The following is a 24,199-nucleotide window of genomic DNA, read 5'->3' on the forward strand; positions in this document are numbered from 1 at the left end:
TCCCGCGGAGCGGGCAGGGCCTCGACGACCGAGCTCCGCCCTCGCTGCATTACTCACCCAACGACTCCCCGCCCTTGACTTCATAATTCCCTTGAAGCAGCCCCCGCACTTCGATACAGGACACGCCCAACATAACAGGCACGCCCACCCAAACAGGACGCTTAAACTCACACAGCCCCCTGCTGCTTTACAGAGAAATTCCCAAGCCTGTGTACCAAACCATACATTTTGTATTTGCGTAGTTTTGAAGCAGTGGAACCGGGCCACAAGGGTGTAGAATCGCGGCCCAGCAGTAGAATAGATACAGTAGAACTTGTATACGAAAGGGGTTGGCGTTACATTAGCATGATTTCAGAGCGGGGCACACCGGAGAGCGGGAGGGGGGCGGGAGACACAGACAGCGAAAATACACGGAGAGCGGAAGGGGGGCGGGAAACAGACAGGGGCGGGAAACAGACAGGGGGAAGAAGGCACGGAGGGAAACAAAATACACGGAGAGCGGGAGGGGGGCGGGAAACGGACAGGGGGAAGAAGGCACGGAGGGAAACAAACACGGGCTTACCTTCACTGCAAGGAGAGAAAATGGCGGACACAAGCTTCCGGATTTTGAGGATTTGTGGGCGTGGAGGGGGGCGGGAGAGGACACGAACGGCGGGAGGGGGGCGGGAGAGGACAGGGGGGGCGGGAGAGGACACGGACGGCGGGAGGGAGGTGGGAAACGTGCACAGGACAGCGAGGGGGGGGCGGGGGCGGGGAGGCACACGGAGGGGGGCGGGAATGGACAGCGCATCTGAAATCACTTTCAGTGAAAGGGGAGGGAACAGGAAAAAACGAAACTCCGCCCAGGGAAAAAATCTCGGGAACGCCCCCGAATCTGGTCCGGCCTTGACGGACAGATCCGGCACCCAATGGCTAGCCTCCATTTATGGAGCTAGCCAATGAGAGCCGGGGGACGTTCCCGAAGTGCTTATTGTCGACATAGAATTTCACCTGCGCTGAAGAGCTGCGCAGAGCGCAGCCTTCGGCAGGCGAAACCCAAAAAGGAGCAAGTGGGCCACATAGAGGTGCTGGAGAGGGCGGTGGGTCAAGCTGAAGAGGACCATGTCTAGAACACCAACGACATTACAGCACACAAGCTTAACTTGGCCAAACAAGAATATCGGGATTTTATGTGGGAGGAGGCAAAGAGTAGGCTCACCAGACACAACATACTATTTACGAAGTCAGGGATAAGGCAGGAAAACGTCTGGCCTGGCTGGATAGACACGAGAGGGCTGATCACTGGGTGTCGAAATTGTCGTTAGATAATGGGGACACAACAAACAGTAGACGCGCTGGCGCTTCATTATGAGAAAGTCTATACACCAGCAGCCACGTCCACGGTAGATGACAACCTTGCATTTCTCAAGGATATCCAGATGCCTACACTTGTCCCTAGTGAAATGTAGGAATTGGAAGCAGACTTGACGTCAGAGGAACTAACGCTAGCTATGGGTGCATTGCACGCTGGGAAAGCTCTAGGTCCAAACGGCATGCCTATTGAACTGTATAAAAAAAAGTGACCCATGTCACGCCAGGTCTACTGGGGATGTATGTAGACAGCCTGGGGAAGGGAGAGCTCCCCCGGGGATCAGCGTCTAGCGACGATAGTGGCAATACATAAAGCTGGCAAACCACCGTAGGAATGCACGTCCTATCGTCCGAATCCATTGCTGAATGCAGAAGCCAAAATACTGGCTAAGACATTGGCCACCAGGCTACTACCTTAACTCACAAAATTAGTGCATCCAGACCTATCTGGTTTTATGCCGGGTCGCAACACAGCTCTAAACCTGCGACAGCTCCACGGTGTCATGGCGCGCACCACTTATTGAGGAAGACGCTGTCATTCTTCCCTTGGATGTACGTATGGCATTCGATTTAGTCGGATGGCCGTTTCTTTTCGCAATCCTCAGACACTTGGGCCATGGCCCAAGTTTTACGCATGGATTCAACTCCTTTATGTGAAACCCCAAGCTCACGTGGTAATGAATGGACAAATCTCAACCGACTTCCCCTTGGGCAGAGGGACAAGGCAGGGATGTCCCCTTTCACCCCTTCTGTTTGCGTTAGTCCTTGAGCCATTGGTGGCGTGGATAATACGTGACCCGGTTATCCGGAGACTGAAATGGTCAGAGGGCTGGGAGGACCGCATTTCTCTATACGCAGATGATGTATAACAATCCATGGCATACCCGCCCGATCCATTAATTGCCTCCTGTATCTGTGCGGCATACAGTAGGGTATCGGGTTATATTATTAATTGGGCAGAGTCACTTTTATACGTGCTTAGGGGCCCCCACCACGCCCACCAAGGAACTGTGAGATACAAATTGCCAACAAGGGGTTCAAATACCTGGTTATATATATCACACCCCAGCCTGAGCAGTTCATGGGGAGAAACCTCCTTGAGTACCTTGGTCGCTTCGCCGTGATGTGAAACACTTGCGCTCCCTACCACTGACATTGTTAGGAAGAGCTGCCCTTTTCAAAATTATGGCACTCCCTAGATTCCTTTACGCCTTGCAAAACACCCCATTTCCGGTCGCCTCCACCTACTTCAAATCAATAGACACTGAAGTGAATAATCTTTTATTGGACGGGAAACTCGCACGCATAGCGAGGCATAAATTGGCAAAGAGCTGGTATGATGGTGGAATAGCTCTCCCCGACACAAAGGACTACTATTGGGCTTCGCAGCTCACTGTAATCAACCAATGGATCCATGCTCCGCAGGAAGGACCAGCGTTGCATATGGACAGATATATCCATGGAACAGAAGGCATTATGGGGGCACTTTACAATAAACACTGGGGGTTCACCCTTATAGGACCGCCGGCACACACAGTACATACATGGTTCACCATACTTTGTGCACTTGGATGGGAGGGGGTTATAACACAGGCCACACCACTTCTGGAAACCCGGTGCTTGGGTAAACTATACAATAGCAAGGGATTCAAGCAAGGAGACCTTATAGGCATTTCCCATGTTGGGGACCTATGGAAAATGGGCACGGTCATTCCGTTCACTCAGCTACAAGAAACATATGGGATGGCACCAACCAAAACCTTTCATTACATGCAGATTTGCATGCACTCATGAAGATTCTCCCTCCAGGTACTGAGCTCCCAGAGGCTTCCCCAATAGAAGACAGACTGCTGACAGACCATATGATAAAAAGGCGATCTCCCAAACTTACAGCAAGATCATAAATAACAAATCAGAACCCACTAAAACCCTAAGGAACAGGTGGCAGACAGACATTGGGGAGCTGGACGAGACAGACTGGCAGGAGGCACTTGCTTCCCTGCTGAAAGCAGCAATACCCTCAAAATCTAAGTTAGTGCAACTAAAAATCCTACATCGAATCTACTATACACGCACAAGTCTACACCGCATGGGTCATGCTGACACACCACTCTGTCTGAGGCAATGTGGAGGGCAGGGTACCTTTTACCACATACTATGGGAATGCCCGGAGATCAAATTGTACTGGGAGAGTATAATGGGCACCATCTTGCAGGTGGCCGGAGCTCCTGTCGAACTGGAACCCAAGAGATGTCTCTTAAACATCTGGGAGCCTACAGACCTCACTCAAATGGCCCAGGGCTGGGCGACGCTAGGTATGGCGATGACAAAGCGAAGTATAGCTCAACACTGAGGGGTGGGACTTACTCCCTCCCACTGTCAGTGGTGCTGTGACCTGGCCAGCGCAATGTTAGCAGAGAAAGTGGTGTATGTAAATAGGGGATGCCCAAGGAAGTGGATAAGGGTGTAGGGAAAATGGAATACTTTTAGGGAAAACATTTGTGAGCTGCCTCCAGAGGACTCAATATCGGATGTCAGTGACTAAGTGTGGGGATGGGGAATTGCGGGGCTCACACCATTCCTATAAAAACGAAGAATGGACTAAGAGGGAGAGTTACGGAGCATAGCATATAAATGTAATTAACCGCTTCGTGCTTAATCGATGTAACATCATAAATCAATATCTGTCAGATTGTAATATTACGTGCCAATTAATGAAAAATGCAAATAAAAGGATTAAAAAAAATCTGTGTAGCTCTTATACATGACCATGAAAGTTTTTTGGCATATTTTTTCTTTGTGAATGTTTGAGGTTCATTTTGATCTAGATTTGCAACTCCCCTTAATTTGAATAATGTAAATATTTATTTATTTATTGGTTTTTAATTTTCAAACTATGTTTAGTACGAGAATAAGACTTTGTCTGCAAAATTATTCAAGAGCCATCAATGGACCCCCAATAATTTCAGAATTTGGTTCTTTAATTTGAACTAATGCATAGGCAAACCAAGAATAGGTTTCCTATTTTTTTTTTTATTAATGGGGGTGCTTTCAAACTCTATATCGTGCTCTTATCATTCCTGTTGCTGAGTTGTATTCACACTTGCAGCATATGGCCACCATCATTTTTTTTTCTTAATCATACAACGTTCTCAAATCTGTTTACATGATTTGAGAAACACATTGTGACAGCTGTTAAGTACAATTTGTCTTCTTCCGGTCCAGTAGTCTGCAATTCGTGTGCCAGCATTAGTGGTTTGTAAATGTATTTAATGGTTTTTTATAGCACAGCGCACTGAAAGGTATGAGAGTGTTTTATATAAAACAACCAAGATACGCAGTCTACCATGAATATCACTTAAAACAAAAGCAGTAATAAACATATCAACCAGGCAAGCTTCAATTATGTAGCACCAGTTTTGGGAGGGAAGAACAGATTAGGATAGGCAGGAACAAAACGGTAGATTATTTTAGCCTGACAAATATAGATAAGATTTCAGGTATTTCAAAGAAGGATATCATGGTGGGGTTATGTCTGCTGGTAGTCAGTTCCACAAAATCTAGGCAGCACCTGAAGAGAATTGATGTCTAGCATAGGTAATTTTGAGGTGGAGTATTTTGAGTGGGAAATTATTTTTACTTCTTGATGCCCAACTCTTTCAGCATGGAAGCAAGAAGGGTGGAGAGTTGATGTGGATAGCTTTGTAAGCCAGACAACCCAATTTAAACTTTATTCTGCCTTTAATGGGAAACCAATGTAACCCAGCTGGGATAGGTGCAATGGGCTCAGATTGTTTGGTAGATGAGATACATGAAGGACAGTTTTTAATGGGATGAGGTCACTCTGATACAGCAATACTAGTAGATGTCATACTTTTTCAAGCCCAGAGAGCCTGCAGAGCACAAAGCTTGTGCTCAATAGACTTTGGGGGTGAGAGACACATGGACTAGGTTCAATTCATGGCCAAACACTACACCTGTTGCCCAGTTTCCTCTGCACATGGGTGAAAGTCATGCACAGTGACTTTAGGGAGTGTGTGCAGGGCTTGGATGAAAGACACGTTGTAAACCCAGACCCAGCTTTACAAAGGCTTTGCCAAAGTCTATGTGCCCTTCTAAGGTCTCATAGCTGGTTGAGCTTATCTGTAGGTCTTCCCCAGGCGATCCTTGGTAGGTGGTGCTGAGCAATGGATTTGCACTCAAAGATCGTGTTTTAAGGATCTCCTGTGCAGTGGTGTGCAGAGTGAACATTAGATGTAATCTTAGGCCATGTACTGTACTGCGATCCTTGTTCCCCTAATCCTACTAGGCAGGACATTGGGCCATGTGCAGTGGGTATCGGGAGAAAGGAGTGACCTTCTGCCATGCTATACGAAAGTCATCTTCTGGGTGCTCATTTTGTAATGCAAGGTGTTTTACAGTTTTTTATTTTTATTTCGAGTTTGGCTTTTGCATACATCTCATGACCTACCTTCGTTTTTTTGTTTTTTTTAAAAGACCTTTATTAATTATGTGTAATGAAGTGACAAACACAATTCAGGTCTTACAACCCACCGGGCCAGCCGCAACACATACATTCGATGACAACTTGATTCTTATATACACAGCCGTAAAGCCGACAACCCTGGGGTCCGGCGGCGTATCACAGTGTCGCATCTAGTATATCACTTTTAGCCTGTAGTGGAGCATCAATAGGTCTTTTTATTTTATATTTTTATATCATAAACCATAACTTGTAACCGTGGTGACTCATAATATTCACACTCAGTTACTAATACCATGCCTGCTTCTGTCCAATGGGTAAAGTCATTCAGGAACCTTGATGTGTTCTAATGCTAGTACCTTACGGCCAATGCAGCCCCCAGTTCCCTATCTAACCACACCATCCCCTCCTCCCCTCTATTCGTCATCCTCCTCTTCATCTGAGCTTACTTCGTCCTCCTCCGGCAAGGGGTCCCATAGCTCCCCTCTGTATACATTCTATGCTGCCCACACCTTATTCCATTTGCGTGGGCATGCCCTAAGGAAATACACCTACCTTTGCTTTTTTATTTTTTATTTTAAAGACCTTTATTAATTATGTGTAATGAAGTGACAAACACAATTCAGGGCTTACAACCCACCGGGCCAGCCGCAACACATACATTCGATGACAACTTGATTCTTATATACACAGCCGTAAAGCCGACAACCCTGGGGTCCGGCGGCGTATCACAGTGTCGCATCTAGTATATCACTTTTAGCCTGTAGTGGAGCATCAATAGGTCTTTTTATTTTATATTTTTATATCATAAACCATAACTTGTAACCGTGGTCACTCATAATATTCACACTCAGTTACTAATACCATGCCTGCTTCTGTCCAATGGGTAAAGTCATTCAGGAACCTTGATGTCTTCTAATGCTAGTACCTTACGGCCAATGCAGCCCCCAGTTCCCTATCTAACCACACCATCCCCTCCTCCCCTCTATTCGTCATCCTCCTCTTCATCTGAGCTTACTTCGTCCTCCTCCGGCAAGGGGTCGCATAGCTCCCCTCTGTATACATTCTATGCTGCCCACACCTTATTCCATTTGCGTGGGCATGCCCTAAGGAAATACACCTACCTTCGTTTTTAGGTGATTATAAATTGCAATCATCTTCAAAATGTGGCATGCGAGCCAAAGTGGCATAGTTTAACGGTGTTAATCATTTTCTTTTTAAAATAAGCTCTACTGGTGATTGCTGAAAACAAGATATTTATTTCCTTTATCATTTACAAAAAGCTACTATGGCGTTCTCGTTTTATTGTTTTTGAACTCTCTCTGGAATTTTTTGAGGGGATTCTTGAAAAGTGAGGTAACACAAAATGTTGTCTGAATACAAGACAATGGATATTATGGGGGACAGTTAGTGGGCACAGAGCAATTCTGAGGGCCATAGTACCTGGTGTCCACTGCCCGGCTCAATCCTGCCATTTCTCGCTGCTGATCATCTGTGGTGTACATATAAGCCCAAGAAACTGTACAAAGAAGCAAGTTGTCACAAAGTTTCCTGACAATAGACTAATGCACTAAAGAAGTAAGTACCCTGTTAAATAAAAAAAAAGCAAAATGTGTAGAACTGGGGAGCATGTGGGAGTACATGGAATACCACTTGATTTATTTATTCTCTGTAAAAAGTGCTTCTTTCTCCTGTATTCATGTCTATAACCAAATAATCATTATAAAGTGGTTCCAGGACATATGCCCCCACCACTGAACAAACAACGTTCCTCTGACAACTCACTAGCGTCCTAGGCACTTGGAATGTGATCCCCTAGCTACTGGCTGGAGACTTCAACTCTGTACTAGACGTCACCTTAGAACGCTCATTCCCCCCCGATGCTCACCACTGCCTTATCGAACACTCATTCACTGAACACCTAGCTTGCCTACTGGTCCCTAACAGATGTGTGGTGTGCTCGTAACCCTGATGCACATATATACTCCTATTAGCATGCATTCAATTTACATGTGAGATTAGATCACATAGTGAGCTTGCTGTCACTGTTGCCCCTTGTCAAGCAGATAGACTACCTGGGGCACACACATTCTGATCATAATCCCCAGCACATGCGACTTAGGTGGGATGAAGACCCACCACCTATCCCCACCTTGGGTCTCCAGCCAGCAGCATTAGAAGACCAGCGTTTCGTGCCTCCTTTGGAACTGCCACAGCAATATTAATGTGGGCTCCATAAATAACACACTTCTTCAATGGGGGGCATTTAAGGTAGCCATTAGAGGGCATAGCATGGGCTCATGTGGAACATACACAAACAACTCACCACTGACATAGGTAAGGTGGAACACGAGCTACTGGAACATTAAACCAGGGTGGCGTCCGGCATAGAGGACATGCAAAGATTAGGTGAGGTGCGAAGTGAGCGCACAAAACTACGGGAGCGCCTAAGATGCCTAAACTGTGCCGCACACTCGGCCCACACCCACGCTGTGGTTACTGCACCAGGAACAACCCCGACATTCCATACATCCAATACTCCCACCAATAGGACACACAGTATATTCACAACATGAGATACATGCGGAGATGATGAATCCTTATACTGCCATTTATGAATCTACCACCCAACATGACCAGGTGCTCATGGACACCTTTTTTAACTCAGTGCACCTACCCGGCATAATACCAGAGCAGCGCAAAGCGCTAGATGCCCCGATTGCCCCTGATAAGATTCGAGAGGCCATTGCGACATTGGCGACTGGTAAAACCACAGGTCCCGATGGCCTACCTGTTGAATACTACAAAGCATATGCAGCGTCTTTAGCCCCACACCTACACACCCTATACACTTCTGCCCTAGAGGGAGCTGCTCGCCCTGCGTTATTAAGCAAAGCCTGTCTGGTCTCTCTCCCCAACTCCGATAGGGATCCAGCAGAGCTGGGTTAATATCGTCCCCTAGTCTTATTATATACAGATTACAAAATCCTAGCGAAACTACTATCGGATTGGTTAACTTCCCTAGTTCACGCTGATCAAAACAGGTTTGTGCCAGCCCACAGCACTTCATTGAATTCGTGGTGCTTCTTCAGGGTAGCTAAGTACTCGGTGCACCGATGGCCCTCTTCTGGCTGTCTAAAACTAGACCTAGAGAAGGCCTTTGATACCCTAGAGTGGAGCTACCTGTTTGCCGTGCTACCACGTTACATACTGAGGGACTCCTCTCTTAGCATGGCCAAATTGTTATATAATGACCCAACAGTGAGAGTGCAGAGAAGGCCTCACATTTCGGCATCAATCCGAGTGAAACGAGGGACCAGACAAAGATGCCTGCTTTCCCCGTTGTTGTTCTCGCTAGCTATTAAGCCCCTGGCGGCACCCGTTCAAATGAGGGGGACAGAATGGGGAATTCCGCATGGAGACAGTGTACATGCAATTTCGCTGTAAGCAGATGATCTTCTCATATATATATCAAGGATGTGCAATCGATCCCGCCGTCTCTGGCACACACTCTGGGAGAGTTTGCTACTCTGTCAGGGTTGAAACAAAACATGTCAAAGTTGTGTCTGTACATGTTGATAAAACATGCCCCAACCCAAGACACACGCTTAACAATATTTACATAGAATTGCAAACTGATACGTTTCGATGCCTCTGGATCAGAGTCTTCCATCAGCAACAGGACCTGTTTGACGGCAACCTGGGTAAAGTGTTGGCATCAAGCCGCTCCCACATGTTGTATTAGTACATGCTCCCACTGACAGTCACAGGTTGTGTGGCCCTGATTAAAATGATAGTTTTAGCACGACTTCTATACTACTTTACTAACTTGCCCTTATACATACCACCGATTCAGAAAAGGAGGTGGTGATGGACAGAGCATCTGAATTAAAAATAACTCTCATACCCAGTCAAAAGACCAGGGCTTGATCCATCGCCGTTTTTTAGCTCACTGCACCATCCCAGTTCAGAGCCTGGCTATATGCAAATTAGTCTGACCCTGGCCCAGTGCATCATGGGAACAGGGCAGACCAAACTACCAAGTCAATTCTTTACTGGAAAGGAAACAAGCTTCCGGGGACCGGTTTCTGGCATTGTAGCCATCTTTGGCCCGGCTTGCTTGAATCCTGATGGAGCAGTGAGCAAGGGACTCATGTCTGAGCATACCCTGCCACTCCTATAGTGGCCAAAACGATTCAGAAAAGGGGGTGGTGATGGACAGAGCATCTGAATTAAACAGAACACTCATACCCAGTCAAAAGATCAGGGCTTGATCCATCACCGTTTTTTAGCTCACTGCACCATCCCAGTTCAGAACCTGGCTATATGCAAATTAGTCTGACCCTGGCCCAGTGCATCATGGGAACAGGGCAGACCAAACTACCAAGCCAATTCTTTACTGGAAAGGAAACAAGCTTCCGGGGACCGGTGTCTGGCATTGTAGCCGTCTTCGGCCCGGCTTGCTTGAATCCTGATGGAGCAGTGAGCAAGGGACTCATGTCTGAGCATACCCTGCCACTCCTATAGTGGCCAAAACGATTCAGAAAAGGGGGTGGTGATGGACAGAGCATCTGAATTAAACAGAACACTCATACCCAGTCAAAAGATCAGGGCTTGATCCATCACCGTTTTTTAGCTCACTGCACCATCCCAGTTCAGAACCTGGCTATATGCAAATTAGTCTGACCCTGGCCCAGTGCATCATGGGAACAGGGCAGACCAAACTACCAAGCCAATTCTTTACTGGAAAGGAAACAAGCTTCCGGGGACCGGTTTCTGGCATTGCAGCCGTCTTCTTATACATACCACCACCATTTTTACGAACTCTTGAAAGAGCAGTAAGGGGTTTCATCTGGGGAAACTCCCATAACAGAGTGGCCCTTTGGAAACTCTACCTGCCGACAAACCGAGGAGGACTCGCACTGCCCAATCTAGAACAATACTACCTTGCTGCCCAACTTCAGTGGGTTGCCAGGTGGCTCTCTGGACGTCCTCTGCCATTCCCCACCTTGGTCCCTCCGCGCCCGCCCCCTCCCCCCATTTTGTTTGACCCATGCAATAAGGAGAAGGCGCCAGTCCCGCTGTTGCTTAACATAGCATATCGCTCCTGCCACAGATGCTTATACATCACAAGGGGCACTAAACCATATACGCCTGTGTTGCCACTGCTGGGTACTCCCTAAGGTTCTGCAGCTTTCACATAGCTGGAACTGTGTCGCACGGAAGAAGGGGGGGATCCACGAAATTGGAGACCTAGTTCATGAAGGTGTCCGATACCGTTTACCTCATTGGTTGGAGGGATGTGCTCCAACCGGGTCAGTTCCTGTTACCTAGTGCAATCAGAACAACACTAAGCAAGCACTGGGGTGACATGACCCAGGAGCCCCCAACACACTCAAACATTCAATACCTGCATGTTATGGGGCAAGGTCGGCACCTCACAAAATGGTTCGCCTCATCCCTCAGGTTTCACACAAAGACAACACTGGCACCCTTGCAACACAGTTGGGAAGGTGATCTTCAGTGTCCTTTCACGGCTAAATTGAATAAATACTTTAACTGTGCGGATGCCGGGTGTCTGCGATGCTACACCATAGAGGTGGCCCTGCTGCACATGCTGTGGAGCTGTCCACAACTTGAGTAATACTGGAGAACAGTGACTGAGGCCTGACCCGCTGCGCGGAACGTACAGTACCACAGTTACCATAGGAGCAGAAGTCAAAAAGTGACCTTTCGCTTTATCGCTCTGGGGTCAATAGTAGCGAAACGATTGATCACTAAGAGATGGAAATCTCCTGAACCACCTAAGGCGCTAGCTTGGAAACGCTCCTTACTGGTACGAGCTAAAGCAGAGAGTATTGCGGTACACGGGGAAGACACACTAGGCCTACATAAAAACCCAATTGCAGCGTACTGGGACACAATTTTATGTGACTTTCAGGGGCAAATCGCAAACATTGATGATATATTAGCACCCATAGCCACCACACCATGCAACTCTGATGGCGCCCAAAGCACAGAGTAAAGAAATGCCAGTAAATCCAAGGACAGGTAACACCCAGACTGAGGCGAGGAGATTGATACACGTTTACTACAATGAGGAACAAGAAGGATTGCTCCAATTCAAGTTAAAAATAGTATTATTGTCCTAGTTTTGTTTAAGTTGTCCCAAACATTATTGTCCGCCTCCCAAGTTATCAAACTAATCTGCAATTTACACATTAGCACAAGATTGATGAAACACCCCAATAACTGACTCTCAGCAGACAGTATGGATGGGAATAAACAAGCCATGCACAGTTAGATACAATGGTACAATGTTTAACATGTACAATGTAATTGTTAAATGTAAATTAACTTCATGTAGGAGCCGAACTTCTGTACAACAAGAAAGTGGCTACTGCCTGAACAGCCGAAGAATTGTAAAGTAAATGTCTGCTTTGTTTAGTAAAATTAATAAAACCAATTCAGACAAAAAAAATAAAGTGGTGCCTGGACAGTGTAAAACGTACTTGCTTTGTTGGTTACATGTTGTTAATTAACAATAATATAGTTACTTGAAAATATGCATTTTCTTTGTTTAAAAAAACTATTTAACATAGCAGATTTTAATGAAACATGGCGTTTTCCATTTCAGAGTTTAGTGAGTAAATGATCATGCACTTTTTTGTAATTTGAACTGTAGACCTGATCACATCAAGCCCCCAGTGTCTGCACCGCTTGGTATTATGGAGCCACAACCATGCAGGGGATTGCCAGGCTGTACCAGACTTGCAGAGCATGCTGTCCTCTCAGTACTGTGGCATAATACGTGCAGTCTGGGGCTGCAGAGAAGGGCATGCCTATGTCATGGAAACTGATTCTGATTGCACTACTTTACTCATGGACAGTGCTTTGTCAGCAAAATGGAATCATGACAAGAGTTCAGAAGCTCATTTGACTGGAAATGGTACAATTAGAGACAATAGTGAGGCTGTTTCTGCTTCCAGGACACCACATGGCCCAGCACAAGCAGATGTATGTCAGCAGCCTTCAGACAATGAGACCACTTTACAGATTGTGACTTTGGACGACCAAGCATCCCACTGCAAAAATTCATCATACACTCAACTGACCAGCACTGTCTCTTTGCCAGCAAAAGATTCTTGCGGAAGCAACATGCAAGGTAATAACTCTGTCCCTAATTTTTCTGGAAAGTACAAACATTATGGGGCCTATTACAATGTTGGCCGACTCGGATATGGGACCGACCTCTGGTTGGCAGTCCGCCTTCCTTATTAGGATGCAGCTGAACACTGTTCCGAGGTTCAGTGCCTTTCCGGGACGCATCGAAATCAGCCCCTATATGTTAAAATGCATGTAGTGCCCTTGGTGAGTGTTTATCTGAATTGGTTGAGACTCATGAATTCATTTTATGAATTGCAAGTCCAAGTTAATGTTTTTTGGGTAAATCTTGCTGGCATTCCGCTGCGATCCCTTCTGGTGCTAGAGTTACACCACAACTTCTGCCTCGGAAAACAGACTCAGGAGGTACCAGTGGTGCATTGTTCTTTAATGTTTATCTCGACTTTTCTTGTGCACCTCTTGATCACTCAACAAATTCAGCCTTCACACATCTTATGTTACAAAAATGAAACTGAATTGAGTAGCTGTCTTGAGGTTTGTTAATTTATGGCATTTGCTGCTGAGTATATTTATGAGGCAATAGCAGCATGCAAGGGGATTGTGGGCGGGAGCTGGTGTGAATTTATATGAACGCACATTTTTAGATTTCAGCTAGAGGCGGCTTAAGCGCCAGAAGTCTGTTAGCAAAAACGTTTGTTTCCACTACATTACATAATCTTAGAGTGGGCTTTGGACCAGGCTCCTTGCTCATGATTAGAAGGCTTTGTTGTCTATCTCACTTCCCTGTTCCTGATTCAAAGTAATTCTTAAAAGGCATTTTGGTATCCATTTCTTTGGTTTCAATCAACAGCCATGTGAAATTGTTTTCTGACTGTTCCAAGATGTATGCTCATATGTGCAGCAGACGTCTCCAAATGGGTTGGCTTTCATTTTAACAAATACCCTTTAAAGATGGTAATCGCAAGTGGCGTACATCCGTGGCAGCCTTTTATTCAAGCATTTTGTAATACTTAATAAAATGCCATTTCAGAATGGGTGCTAGTGATGCACGGACAATTATGGCAAAAAGTGTTGTGAAAGCCAGTAGGCTTTGTAGCCGAGACCTACTCTTTTTGTCGAAACTTGCTACATTGAGTATATATCAAAATCAAAAACAATGTACTGCTGCAAGCACAGTCACCCTGGATTCGTGCATTGGTTAGAATCGAACAGCTTATAGTGATAATATGCTCAACATTGCTTTTCAGTTTTGAGTTGATGAAAACAAGACATACAAATATTCTCCTGTTTGCCTTTTTTGACAGCTGTGTTTCTCTAACTTGGACTGTCGGCCATTTTATTTCCTAGTGCAGGCGAACAGTACACAGTCTTCAGATTTGGCAGCCGAAGAATCATTGAAAGATGAAACCAGTGATTTCTCTGACGGGTGAGGCAAAATGGTTTGCTCAAGGTTTTTTTTCTTCCCCACATATATGAACATTCTGTATGGAAAAGCAAGTTTTAAATATTTACTTTGTGTAAAGTATAGTTATGTGTACATCATTATTTAAAGGATTATACCATGTACATGTGGTAATTGCGATTGCCAGAACCTATTACGCTTTACTTCTCTTCTGTGTCATCCTCTGCTGATCTTAATCGATGTAGGGCTACAAAATTCATGCTCAGTTGCTCACCATCATAAAATGACACCCATGTTCAGCATAAATGCAGACATTATGGTGCTCCTGATGATGGCCCTCTACAAAACACTGATCTCAAGCAAAGTAGCTTCAATTTAATATCTAGAGCACAATTATTGAAGTGCTGAAATATACAAAAGTAATACAATGCAAATCAATTATAAGCACAATTCCACAAACTTGTTTCAAATTTTTTTAGAGTCAGTGCAGCCTTAAGAACCATACCTATAAATTAAAAAGCACTGCTGTATAGAAGAAACACTTATTAAACTCATCAGTAAGTGGTGCTAAGGGCCCCGATATCCAAGTTCTTTTAAAATGAGGCAGAAGTGGCAAATTCAGTGTTAACGTCATCTCCACAATTTTCTTAAAGTTCTCTCCAAGGTGTTGTAACCAGTGGCAATATTGTTTTTGATTCATTTTGCAGCAGCGTTACCTGGAGACATATCTGGCACTCAGTGAGATGTGGGTAGAATTACCACCAAAACTCTTAATAATGTCAGGATCTGTTTGTAATGCTCTAGATAAGCAAAATGGTTTTAGCTGCTAAATCCTTTTCCAGCAAATAACTAGTACCTTATTCTTTCTTTATGTCATTCCTCATTCCGTTGTCTTGGTTTTGGGTCTGTTTCCTCTTGGTGCGGTCTAACACCAATGGTGCTAGCAGCTAGGGGATATTACTTATCTGAATCTGGTGGCACTGGAGGAAAGACTGAGATCAACCAAGAGGTGTGCAACTTTAAAACTCAAACTTCTAATCTAACTAGAGGAAGGCGCATCTCCACTGGCATTTTCACAGGTTTCAGGTTTCCTACAGTAGAGAGAGCAGCATATTAGTTCGGATTAGGGGAGGAGCAAAACTAGACTTAGCCAGTATAGAGCGGGTAGATGGGAAGTTGAGCAGGGGTACGGTACAACCTGTCCTCTTCCTTGTTGAACCTTCAAAAAAACACATGGCCCCTTGTGATCAAGAGGCCCTCGGACCACCACTGCCTCCTGGCCATAGTCTGCAGCAAGCGACTGCTTAGGACGCCCAGCAAACCGTTGGTTCGTACACCAGCCAAAGCCTTCGGCGACAACCACCCGTTGGTGCCGAGCCGGCTGTCGACATCCACCACTTCGACACTGAGTGGTACTTCAGCGCCTTTCTAGACCAAAGGCCCATAAAACACTACATCCTCTCAGAGCACTTTCATATGGTCATGCTCCAAGATGTGATCCCACTTCTCCAACAAGATGACTTTCTGTCAGCACTCTTATCTAAAGGACACCTACATTTCACATTCCTATACACCCAGCACATCGCAAATACCTAAGATTTGTGATCGCGGGAAATCATTACCAATTCAAGTCCTCCCTTTCGGAATCACCACTGCAACTCGGGTATTCACCAAATGCCAGCAGTAGTAGCAGCACATCTATGCAGACAAAAAGTCCATGTATTCCCTTATCTGGATGAATGGCTTATCAAAGCCAGTACTCCTTATCAATGCCAGCAACATGCTCATGCCACCATAGATCTGCTCCATCGCTTAGGCTTTAGCATCAATATTGTCATATCCCACCGTCAACCTCTACAAGTTCAACCTTATCTAGGATCTGTCCTAAACACACAAGTTAGATTAGCTTATCCCAGTACTACAAGAATCCAAACCTTTCAGACGATGATACTCCAGTTTCAGACCAATCAACAGATCACAGTAAGAATACTATTTCAGACCATTTGGTGTTGGGCGCTACATTACAACATTAATTTGTTAGCAGGACACCTTCCAGAAACCGACAACAATTTTGCAACCTCCTCAGCAGGATGCAGCAACCTGTCCACAAATGGAAACTCCACCCTCAAGCCCTGCTCCCTTACTTCCACAAGTGGGGATTTCTTCACTTCTCTCTGTTTGCAACCACAGGCAATGCAAGATGCTTAAACTTTGCCACCAGATTCCCACACCCTCTATCCAAGGGCAATGCTCTATGGATGAATTGCCTTTGCCTACATCCTTGCTTTTCATGTCCAGTTGGCTCCGGTAAGTGTGGCGAGGCTCTATGGATGAATTGTGAAAACAAAAATAGGGCTGGCTCTATTCAGCAAGGCTGAGCCGATATACTACGCAACAAAAAGAGATGCCAGTGCTGAAAACATTTATTCCATACTAGCATTGATCAACCACAAACAGAAGATTAATTCCAGAGAGGGTATTGCTATTTAATTGCAATTTTATTTTGAAAAAAGTCTACAATTTTAATATAAATTTTGCTGTACATCAGAGAAGAACCAAGGAAAAAATCAACAATTAGACGGACACATTATATTACATTCGGCTGAAATCATCAATCACTCAAAAATCCAGTCATATCACATTCACAACACATTCAACCTTGACTCAAGCACACTAAGTAAAAGAACCAGGTCTGCTTGAATTTGATAACAAATGAAAAACAATTTTTTGGGAAATAGTACAAAACCAAAGAATTTTTACTTTCAAACATTCATTTTAACTTGATACACATGGTTAATGTACTCAAAAAATTGTAAGGGGTTAACAAATCAACTCCTTTCCGTGAGAGCAGACCGTAGAGATGTTAGGCCTACGCGTTTCGAATCTCCTTTAGTTCAGCGGAGATTCTCATCAGGGCCTCAGGCGGCTAAAAAGAGGGAAAACAGAAAACATACAAATAACATAATTTGTAAACATGGGTATTAACAAATGTGGTAGAACAATTACAAACATTGCATGTACCTGATGATTTACATAAAGGACGCATACTTGGAGTCTCAAAAACTTAGTGGACCACACCGCCTCAGGCGGCCAAGGGCAGTGAAAGGGGAGAACAATGACTGTTGTTTAAAAACAGTGCGAGTGGATCACCACTCCAAGGATTGATAAATTTGTCCCAGCAGTGCTAGCGTAAACCTGAAAGACTTACCAAGGATAATGCTATCCAGGGACCTGCGTGGGACCAAGGGGCCAGGGGAGCTTCTCTGAAATGGGACCGCCTGTAATTAAACAAAACAGTCTAATGGAACATGAAGCTAAATGGATTGACTCAAGTAGCTAGCAAAACAAGAAAATATAGGCTTACCGCGCTGTATGAATCAGAAAACACAGGCGGTTGAAAAATGGTGAATTGCCAGGGCAAACAACCTGAAATCAAATAGAACCATCTCAAAAGTTGCCTTAAAGAAGTCTAGTTTTTAGATGTCAACAGTGGAATCAAAACCTCTAAAAGAAAGAGGTAAAGGCAGGTACCTTTGAATAACGGTAGAAACTCCTGGACAGAAGACGTCAACTCGAGGGGGAACCGCGAGCCTTCAAAGTTTGAGAGGACGGCGTGTGGATTAGCAAACCACCAACTTGTGAAACTGAATGGCTAAAAAAGCAATAAAAAACCAGTTAGTACCAGCGACTTAAGGTGCGAGGTCGAGTTCATGCACGGAAACCTAGGCGTTTCTCACCTATAATGAAAATATCCGTCGCCACACTTGGCTGGAGGAGGTGCGCTACATTGGCAACACAAGCGGCAATTTAGCATGTGCTGAAAATAATAAGAAAAAAAAGTAATTAACGGTACATGGCCGAGCAGAAAAAGCTGCGCCTACGTTAAGGCAGTCAAGGGGGCTGGTGCTCAACACTTACCGAGCATTCGCGGTCCAAGATGCAAATAATTGCGAAGAAACCCGGCGGCGTCGGGGCGAGTACTAATCACTCGCGCAGGCGTGTTAGCTCGCAAGATGATGCACTGCCTTTTTATAGCATGCGCGGACAAAGCGTTCCATCAGGTGGGCGGATCTTGGTATTCGAGACGGTGCATGCGCGGTGGAGAGACACTCTCCGCGAGAAAGGGGGCATTCCTTATAGTACCAAGCACGGGCAATCCGTCCCCACAAGGAGGCGGATCTTAGTAATAAGGACATTGCGTGAGCGGTAGGGAGACACTCTCCGCACACAAAGGGGGGCATCTCGGGATGATTATTGAAGGGGCAAATGAACCAAGGTGAATTGGTGGTACCACACGTTGTACAAAAAATTGATAGGTGTGCATATGAAGGTTGGTGCATACGCGGTGAAGGATGACTCTCCGAGAGGAAAAAGGCAAATTAGGTTTACCTAAATGCTCGCAGAAAACCAGAAATGGGGTGAATTAATTGAACCACACAGTAGGTCAAATAAGTTACCCCATGGGTAAAAAGTTAGTTCACACGCGGGTTGGGGGGACTATAACTGGGAAAAAAAGGGGGAGACCAGGGAGTGTCTGACGTGTTTTATCTGAACAGGGATCATAATTTAAAAATTTCAGATAGCTCATTAAGACCTGACACGGCCGTGTCAAATTTCACGATTAACATTGCTTCCCTTGTGGATAGCTGGAGGCTCAAGTCACCACCTTGTGGGTCTTGTTCTATCCTGGAAATCACTGTCCATTGGAACTCATTGAGTCCGTGTTGCATTCTAATCCAGTGGTTGACCAACGGAGCATTGTCAACCTGTCTCTTCAGTCTCGACTTATGTTGTGAGATGCGTTGGCGCACTTCCTGTTCAGTTTTGCCAATGTAGAGGCAATCACAAGGGCATTTTATGCCATACACGACGAATTTTGACTTGCAATTACTAAATACCTCGTGCTTCCAGGATATTCCCTTATGTTGAAAAACGGAGCCCTGTATGGTAGTAGCACAGCATAGGCATGTGCCACATTTGTGGTGGCCTAATATGGGTGCCAATCCCATCATTTGACGGAGAGATGGTTGGGTTTTAGTTGGCATGGCAGCCCTCACCAAATGGTTCGCCACGCTGTTCTCTTTCTTGAACGCAAAAAGCGGTGGGTCTCTCAAACTTACATCTAGATTCTTGACCAAGTGCCAGTTTTGACCAATAATGCGCTTAAATTGATTGGCATTAGGGCAAAAGGTAGTCACACAGACCTGGCGTTTCTGATCTTGTTTCTTCTTGCGTTCCAATAATGTTTCACGGGGAGTCCACCTGGCTCTTTTCATACAGTCCTTAACCAATCTTTTTGGGTAACCTCTGTCGCAAAGTTTGGAAACAAGTTTTTCCGCATGAAAGGAAAAATCATTGACATCTGTACAATTTCTGCGTACACGCAGAAACTGCCCATAAGGCAAGTTTTCTCTTAAAGATCTTGGGTGGTTACTCTGAAACAGTAACGCCTTGTTGCGATCTGTTGGTTTTACAAACAGAGTAGTAGCCAACTTGCCATTTTTGGGAAACACTTCAACATCCAAAAAAGCAATTGTGGTTGCAGAATAGGAAAGACTGAATTGGATGTCTGATGTTCTGGTGTTGAGCCATTGATGAAATAGGGTTAAGTTGTTACTTCCTCCGGTCCACACCATGAAAACATCATCGATAAAACGATACCACTTGCTGATGTATTCAGCGAAGGGATTGTTCTGATGTATATACCTGTCCTCATACATCGACATGAAGAGCACTGCTAGTTCTGGGGCAAAGGGACACCCCATCGCTACTCCCTTTACTTGAAAGTAGAATTCCTTGTTCCCTACCAAGTTTCTGGTCGATCTGGCCGCCTTCGCTTTGAAGAAGAATTATTTCTGCTTTAACAAGGAATTCTACTTTACTTTGGGCAGTTTCTGCGTGTACGCAGAAATTGTACAGATGTCAATGATTTTTCCTTTCATGCGGAAAAACTTGTTTCCAAACTTTGCGACAGAGGTTACCCAAAAAGATTGGTTAAGGACTGTATGAAAAGAGCCAGGTGGACTCCCCGTGAAACATTATTGGAACGCAAGAAGAAACAAGATCAGAAACGCCAGGTCTGTGTGACTACCTTTTGCCCTAATGCCAATCAATTTAAGCGCATTATTGGTCAAAACTGGCACTTGGTCAAGAATCTAGATGTAAGTTTGAGAGACCCACCGCTTTTTGCGTTCAAGAAAGAGAACAGCGTGGCGAACCATTTGGTGAGGGCTGCCATGCCAACTAAAACCCAACCATCTCTCCGTCAAATGATGGGATTGGCACCCATATTAGGCCACCACAAATGTGGCACATGCCTATGCTGTGCTACTACCATACAGGGCTCCGTTTTTCAACATAAGGGAATATCCTGGAAGCACGAGGTATTTAGTAATTGCAAGTCAAAATTCGTCGTGTATGGCATAAAATGCCCTTGTGATTGCCTCTACATTGGCAAAACTGAACAGGAAGTGCGCCAACGCATCTCACAACATAAGTCGAGACTGAAGAGACAGGTTGACAATGCTCCGTTGGTCAACCACTGGATTAGAATGCAACACGGACTCAATGAGTTCCAATGGACAGTGATTTCCAGGATAGAACAAGACCCACAAGGTGGTGACTTGAGCCTCCAGCTATCCAAAAGGGAAGCAATGTTAATCGTGAAATTTGACACGGCCGTGTCAGGTCTTAATGAGCTATCTGAAATTTTTAAATTATGATCCCTGTTCAGATAAAACACGTCAGACACTCCCTGGTCTCCCCCCTTTTTTTCCCAGTTATAGTCCCCCCAACCCGCGTGTGAACTAACTTTTTACCCATGGGGTAACTTATTTGACCTACTGTGTGGTTCAATTAATTCACCCCATTTCTGGTTTTCTGTGAGCATTTAGGTAAACCTAATTTGCCTTTTTCCTCTCGGAGAGTCATCCTTCACCGCGTATGCACCAACCTTCATATGCACACCTATCAATTTTTTGTACAACGTGTGGTACCACCAATTCACCTTGGTTCATTTGCCCCTTCAATAATCATCCCGAGATGCCCCCCTTTGTGTGCGGAGAGTGTCTCCCTACCGCTCACGCAATGTCCTTATTACTAAGATCCGCCTCCTTGTGGGGACGGATTGCCCGTGCTTGGTACTATAAGGAATGCCCCCTTTCTCGCGGAGAGTGTCTCTCCACCGCGCATGCACCGTCTCGAATACCAAGATCCGCCCACCTGATGGAACGCTTTGTCCGCGCATGCTATAAAAAGGCAGTGCATCATCTTGCGAGCTAACACGCCTGCGCGAGTGATTAGTACTCGCCCCGACGCCGCCGGGTTTCTTCGCAATTATTTGCATCTTGGACCGCGAATGCTCGGTAAGTGTTGAGCACCAGCCCCCTTGACTGCCTTAACGTAGGCGCAGCTTTTTCTGCTCGGCCATGTACCGTTAATTACTTTTTTTTCTTATTATTTTCAGCACATGCTAAATTGCCGCTTGTGTTGCCAATGTAGCGCACCTCCTCCAGCCAAGTGTGGCGACGGATATTTTCATTATAGGTGAGAAACGCCTAGGTTTCCGTGCATGAACTCGACCTCGCACCTTAAGTCGCTGGCACTAATTGGTTTTTTATTGCTTTTTTAGCCATTCAGTTTCACAAGTTGGTGGTTTGCTAATCCACACGCCGTCCTCTCAAACTTTGAAGGCTCGCGGTTCCCCCTCGAGTTGACGTCTTCTGTCCAGGAGTTTCTACCGTTATTCAAAGGTACCTGCCTTTACCTCTTTCTTTTAGAGGTTTTGATTCCACTGTTGACATCTAAAAACTAGACTTCTTTAAGGCAACTTTTGAGATGGTTCTATTTGATTTCAGGTTGTTTGCCCTGGCAATTCACCATTTTTCAACCGCCTGTGTTTTCTGATTCATACAGCGCGGTAAGCCTATATTTTCTTGTTTTGCTAGCTACTTGAGTCAATCCATTTAGCTTCATGTTCCATTAGACTGTTTTGTTTAATTACAGGCGGCCCCATTTCAGAGAAGCTCCCCTGGCCCCTTGGTCCCACGCAGGTCCCTGGATAGCATTATCCTTGGTAAGTCTTTCAGGTTTACGCTAGCACTGCTGGGACAAATTTATCAATCCTTGGAGTGGTGATCCACTCGCACTGTTTTTAAACAACAGTCATTGTTCTCCCCTTTCACTGCCCTTGGCCGCCTGAGGCGGTGTGGTCCACTAAGTTTTTGAGACTCCAAGTATGCGTCCTTTATGTAAATCATCAGGTACATGCAATGTTTGTAATTGTTCTACCACATTTGTTAATACCCATGTTTACAAATTATGTTATTTGTATGTTTTCTGTTTTCCCTCTTTTTAGCCGCCTGAGGCCCTGATGAGAATCTCCGCTGAACTAAAGGAGATTCGAAACGCGTAGGCCTAACATCTCTACGGTCTGCTCTCACGGAAAGGAGTTGATTTGTTAACCCCTTACAATTTTTTGAGTACATTAACCATGTGTATCAAGTTAAAATGAATGTTTGAAAGTAAAAATTCTTTGGTTTTGTACTATTTCCCAAAAAATTGTTTTTCATTTGTTATCAAATTCAAGCAGACCTGGTTCTTTTACTTAGTGTGCTTGAGTCAAGGTTGAATGTGTTGTGAATGTGATATGACTGGATTTTTGAGTGATTGATGATTTCAGCCGAATGTAATATAATGTGTCCGTCTAATTGTTGATTTTTTTCCTTGGTTCTTCTCTGATGTACAGCAAAATTTATATTAAAATTGTAGACTTTTTTCAAAATAAAATTGCAATTAAATAGCAATACCCTCTCTGGAATTAATCTTCTGTTTGTGGTTGATCAATGCTAGTATGGAATAAATGTTTTCAGCACTGGCATCTCTTTTTGTTGCGTACTATGGATGAATTGGTCATCGATATTTGCTTACGCTTTTCCGCCTCTCCCTCATTTTCTGTTTTGGAAACTCGGGCAAACATCTCTTACACTCCTATTAGTAGCTCCCACATGGGCCTGACAGCCCTGGTCCATAACATTACTACACAACTCAGTAGTTCCCCACCAGAAGCTCCCCATCAGGCCGGACCTCCTCACTCGGATTCATAGAGAAATCAGGCACCCAGATACCAAAGTACTCAACCTGGCGATCTGGCTTCTAAGGTCATAGAATTCGGCAACGTCAATCTACCAGCAGAATGTTTGACCATTCTTAAAGAAGCATGTAGGCCTACCACAAGGGCATGCTACGTGGCTACATGGAAAATATCTGTTTGCTATTGTCAAGCTAAACAATAGTAGTGGGTGGTAGGGAACAGGGGTGGGGGTGGTATGGAACAGGGGTGGGGGTGACGGGGAGGGGTTGGGCGGTTGACAAAAAATACATTTTTTAAACTTACCTCTTCCGCCGTCTCTCCTTCCTCATCTACCGCTTCTCTTCCCAATTCAGAGTCCCAAAAAAGCAGGAAGCACACAGGCACCCCTAAGCCAATCACAGCGCTGCTGGCACCATTACAGCAGTATTATGATTGGTCTGAGTGCCATGGTTCGGCACACAGACAGGGAGTGGGAGCCTGTGCATGTTCTCCACTCAGGCTGTGCAATATAGCCGGTGGAGAACATTCAAAGTGCGTATGACTGTTTGGCCAGCCTAGGACTACCGGCCAAATCATCATGCACACTTTTTGTGCACAAATCACTCCTCCTCCCTGTAACACCAGACCCACCCCACCCTAACCCAGCACCATAGGTACGAAAAATAAAATTAGATCATCATTTTATTTGTCCTTTTTTCCACTGTTCTGAAAGCGGCGCTCCTTCGCTTTAGTAGAGAAGCCCCCCTGC

At 45.1% G+C, this 24,199-nt stretch overlaps 1 protein-coding gene across 5 annotated transcripts in view; it reads left to right on the plus strand.

The window, feature by feature from the left end:
- ZNF276 (zinc finger protein 276) overlaps positions 1 to 24,199 on the plus strand; it is a 300,147-nt gene that overhangs the window by 142,824 nt on the left and 133,124 nt on the right. For 4 of the 5 annotated variants that reach the window (XM_078668236.1, XM_078668239.1, XM_078668237.1 and 1 more), the window contains exons 4-5: positions 12,519 to 12,998; positions 14,306 to 14,384. In XM_078668236.1, the coding sequence (XP_078524362.1) occupies positions 12,519 to 12,998; positions 14,306 to 14,384 (559 nt within the window). The remainder of the gene's footprint in view (positions 1 to 12,518; positions 12,999 to 14,305; positions 14,385 to 24,199) is intronic. The other variant, XM_078668240.1, reaches the window with a different exon arrangement.

Source organism: Lissotriton helveticus, chromosome 12 (assembly GCF_964261635.1).
Source record: "Lissotriton helveticus chromosome 12, aLisHel1.1, whole genome shotgun sequence".
NCBI lineage: Eukaryota > Metazoa > Chordata > Amphibia > Caudata > Salamandridae > Lissotriton > Lissotriton helveticus.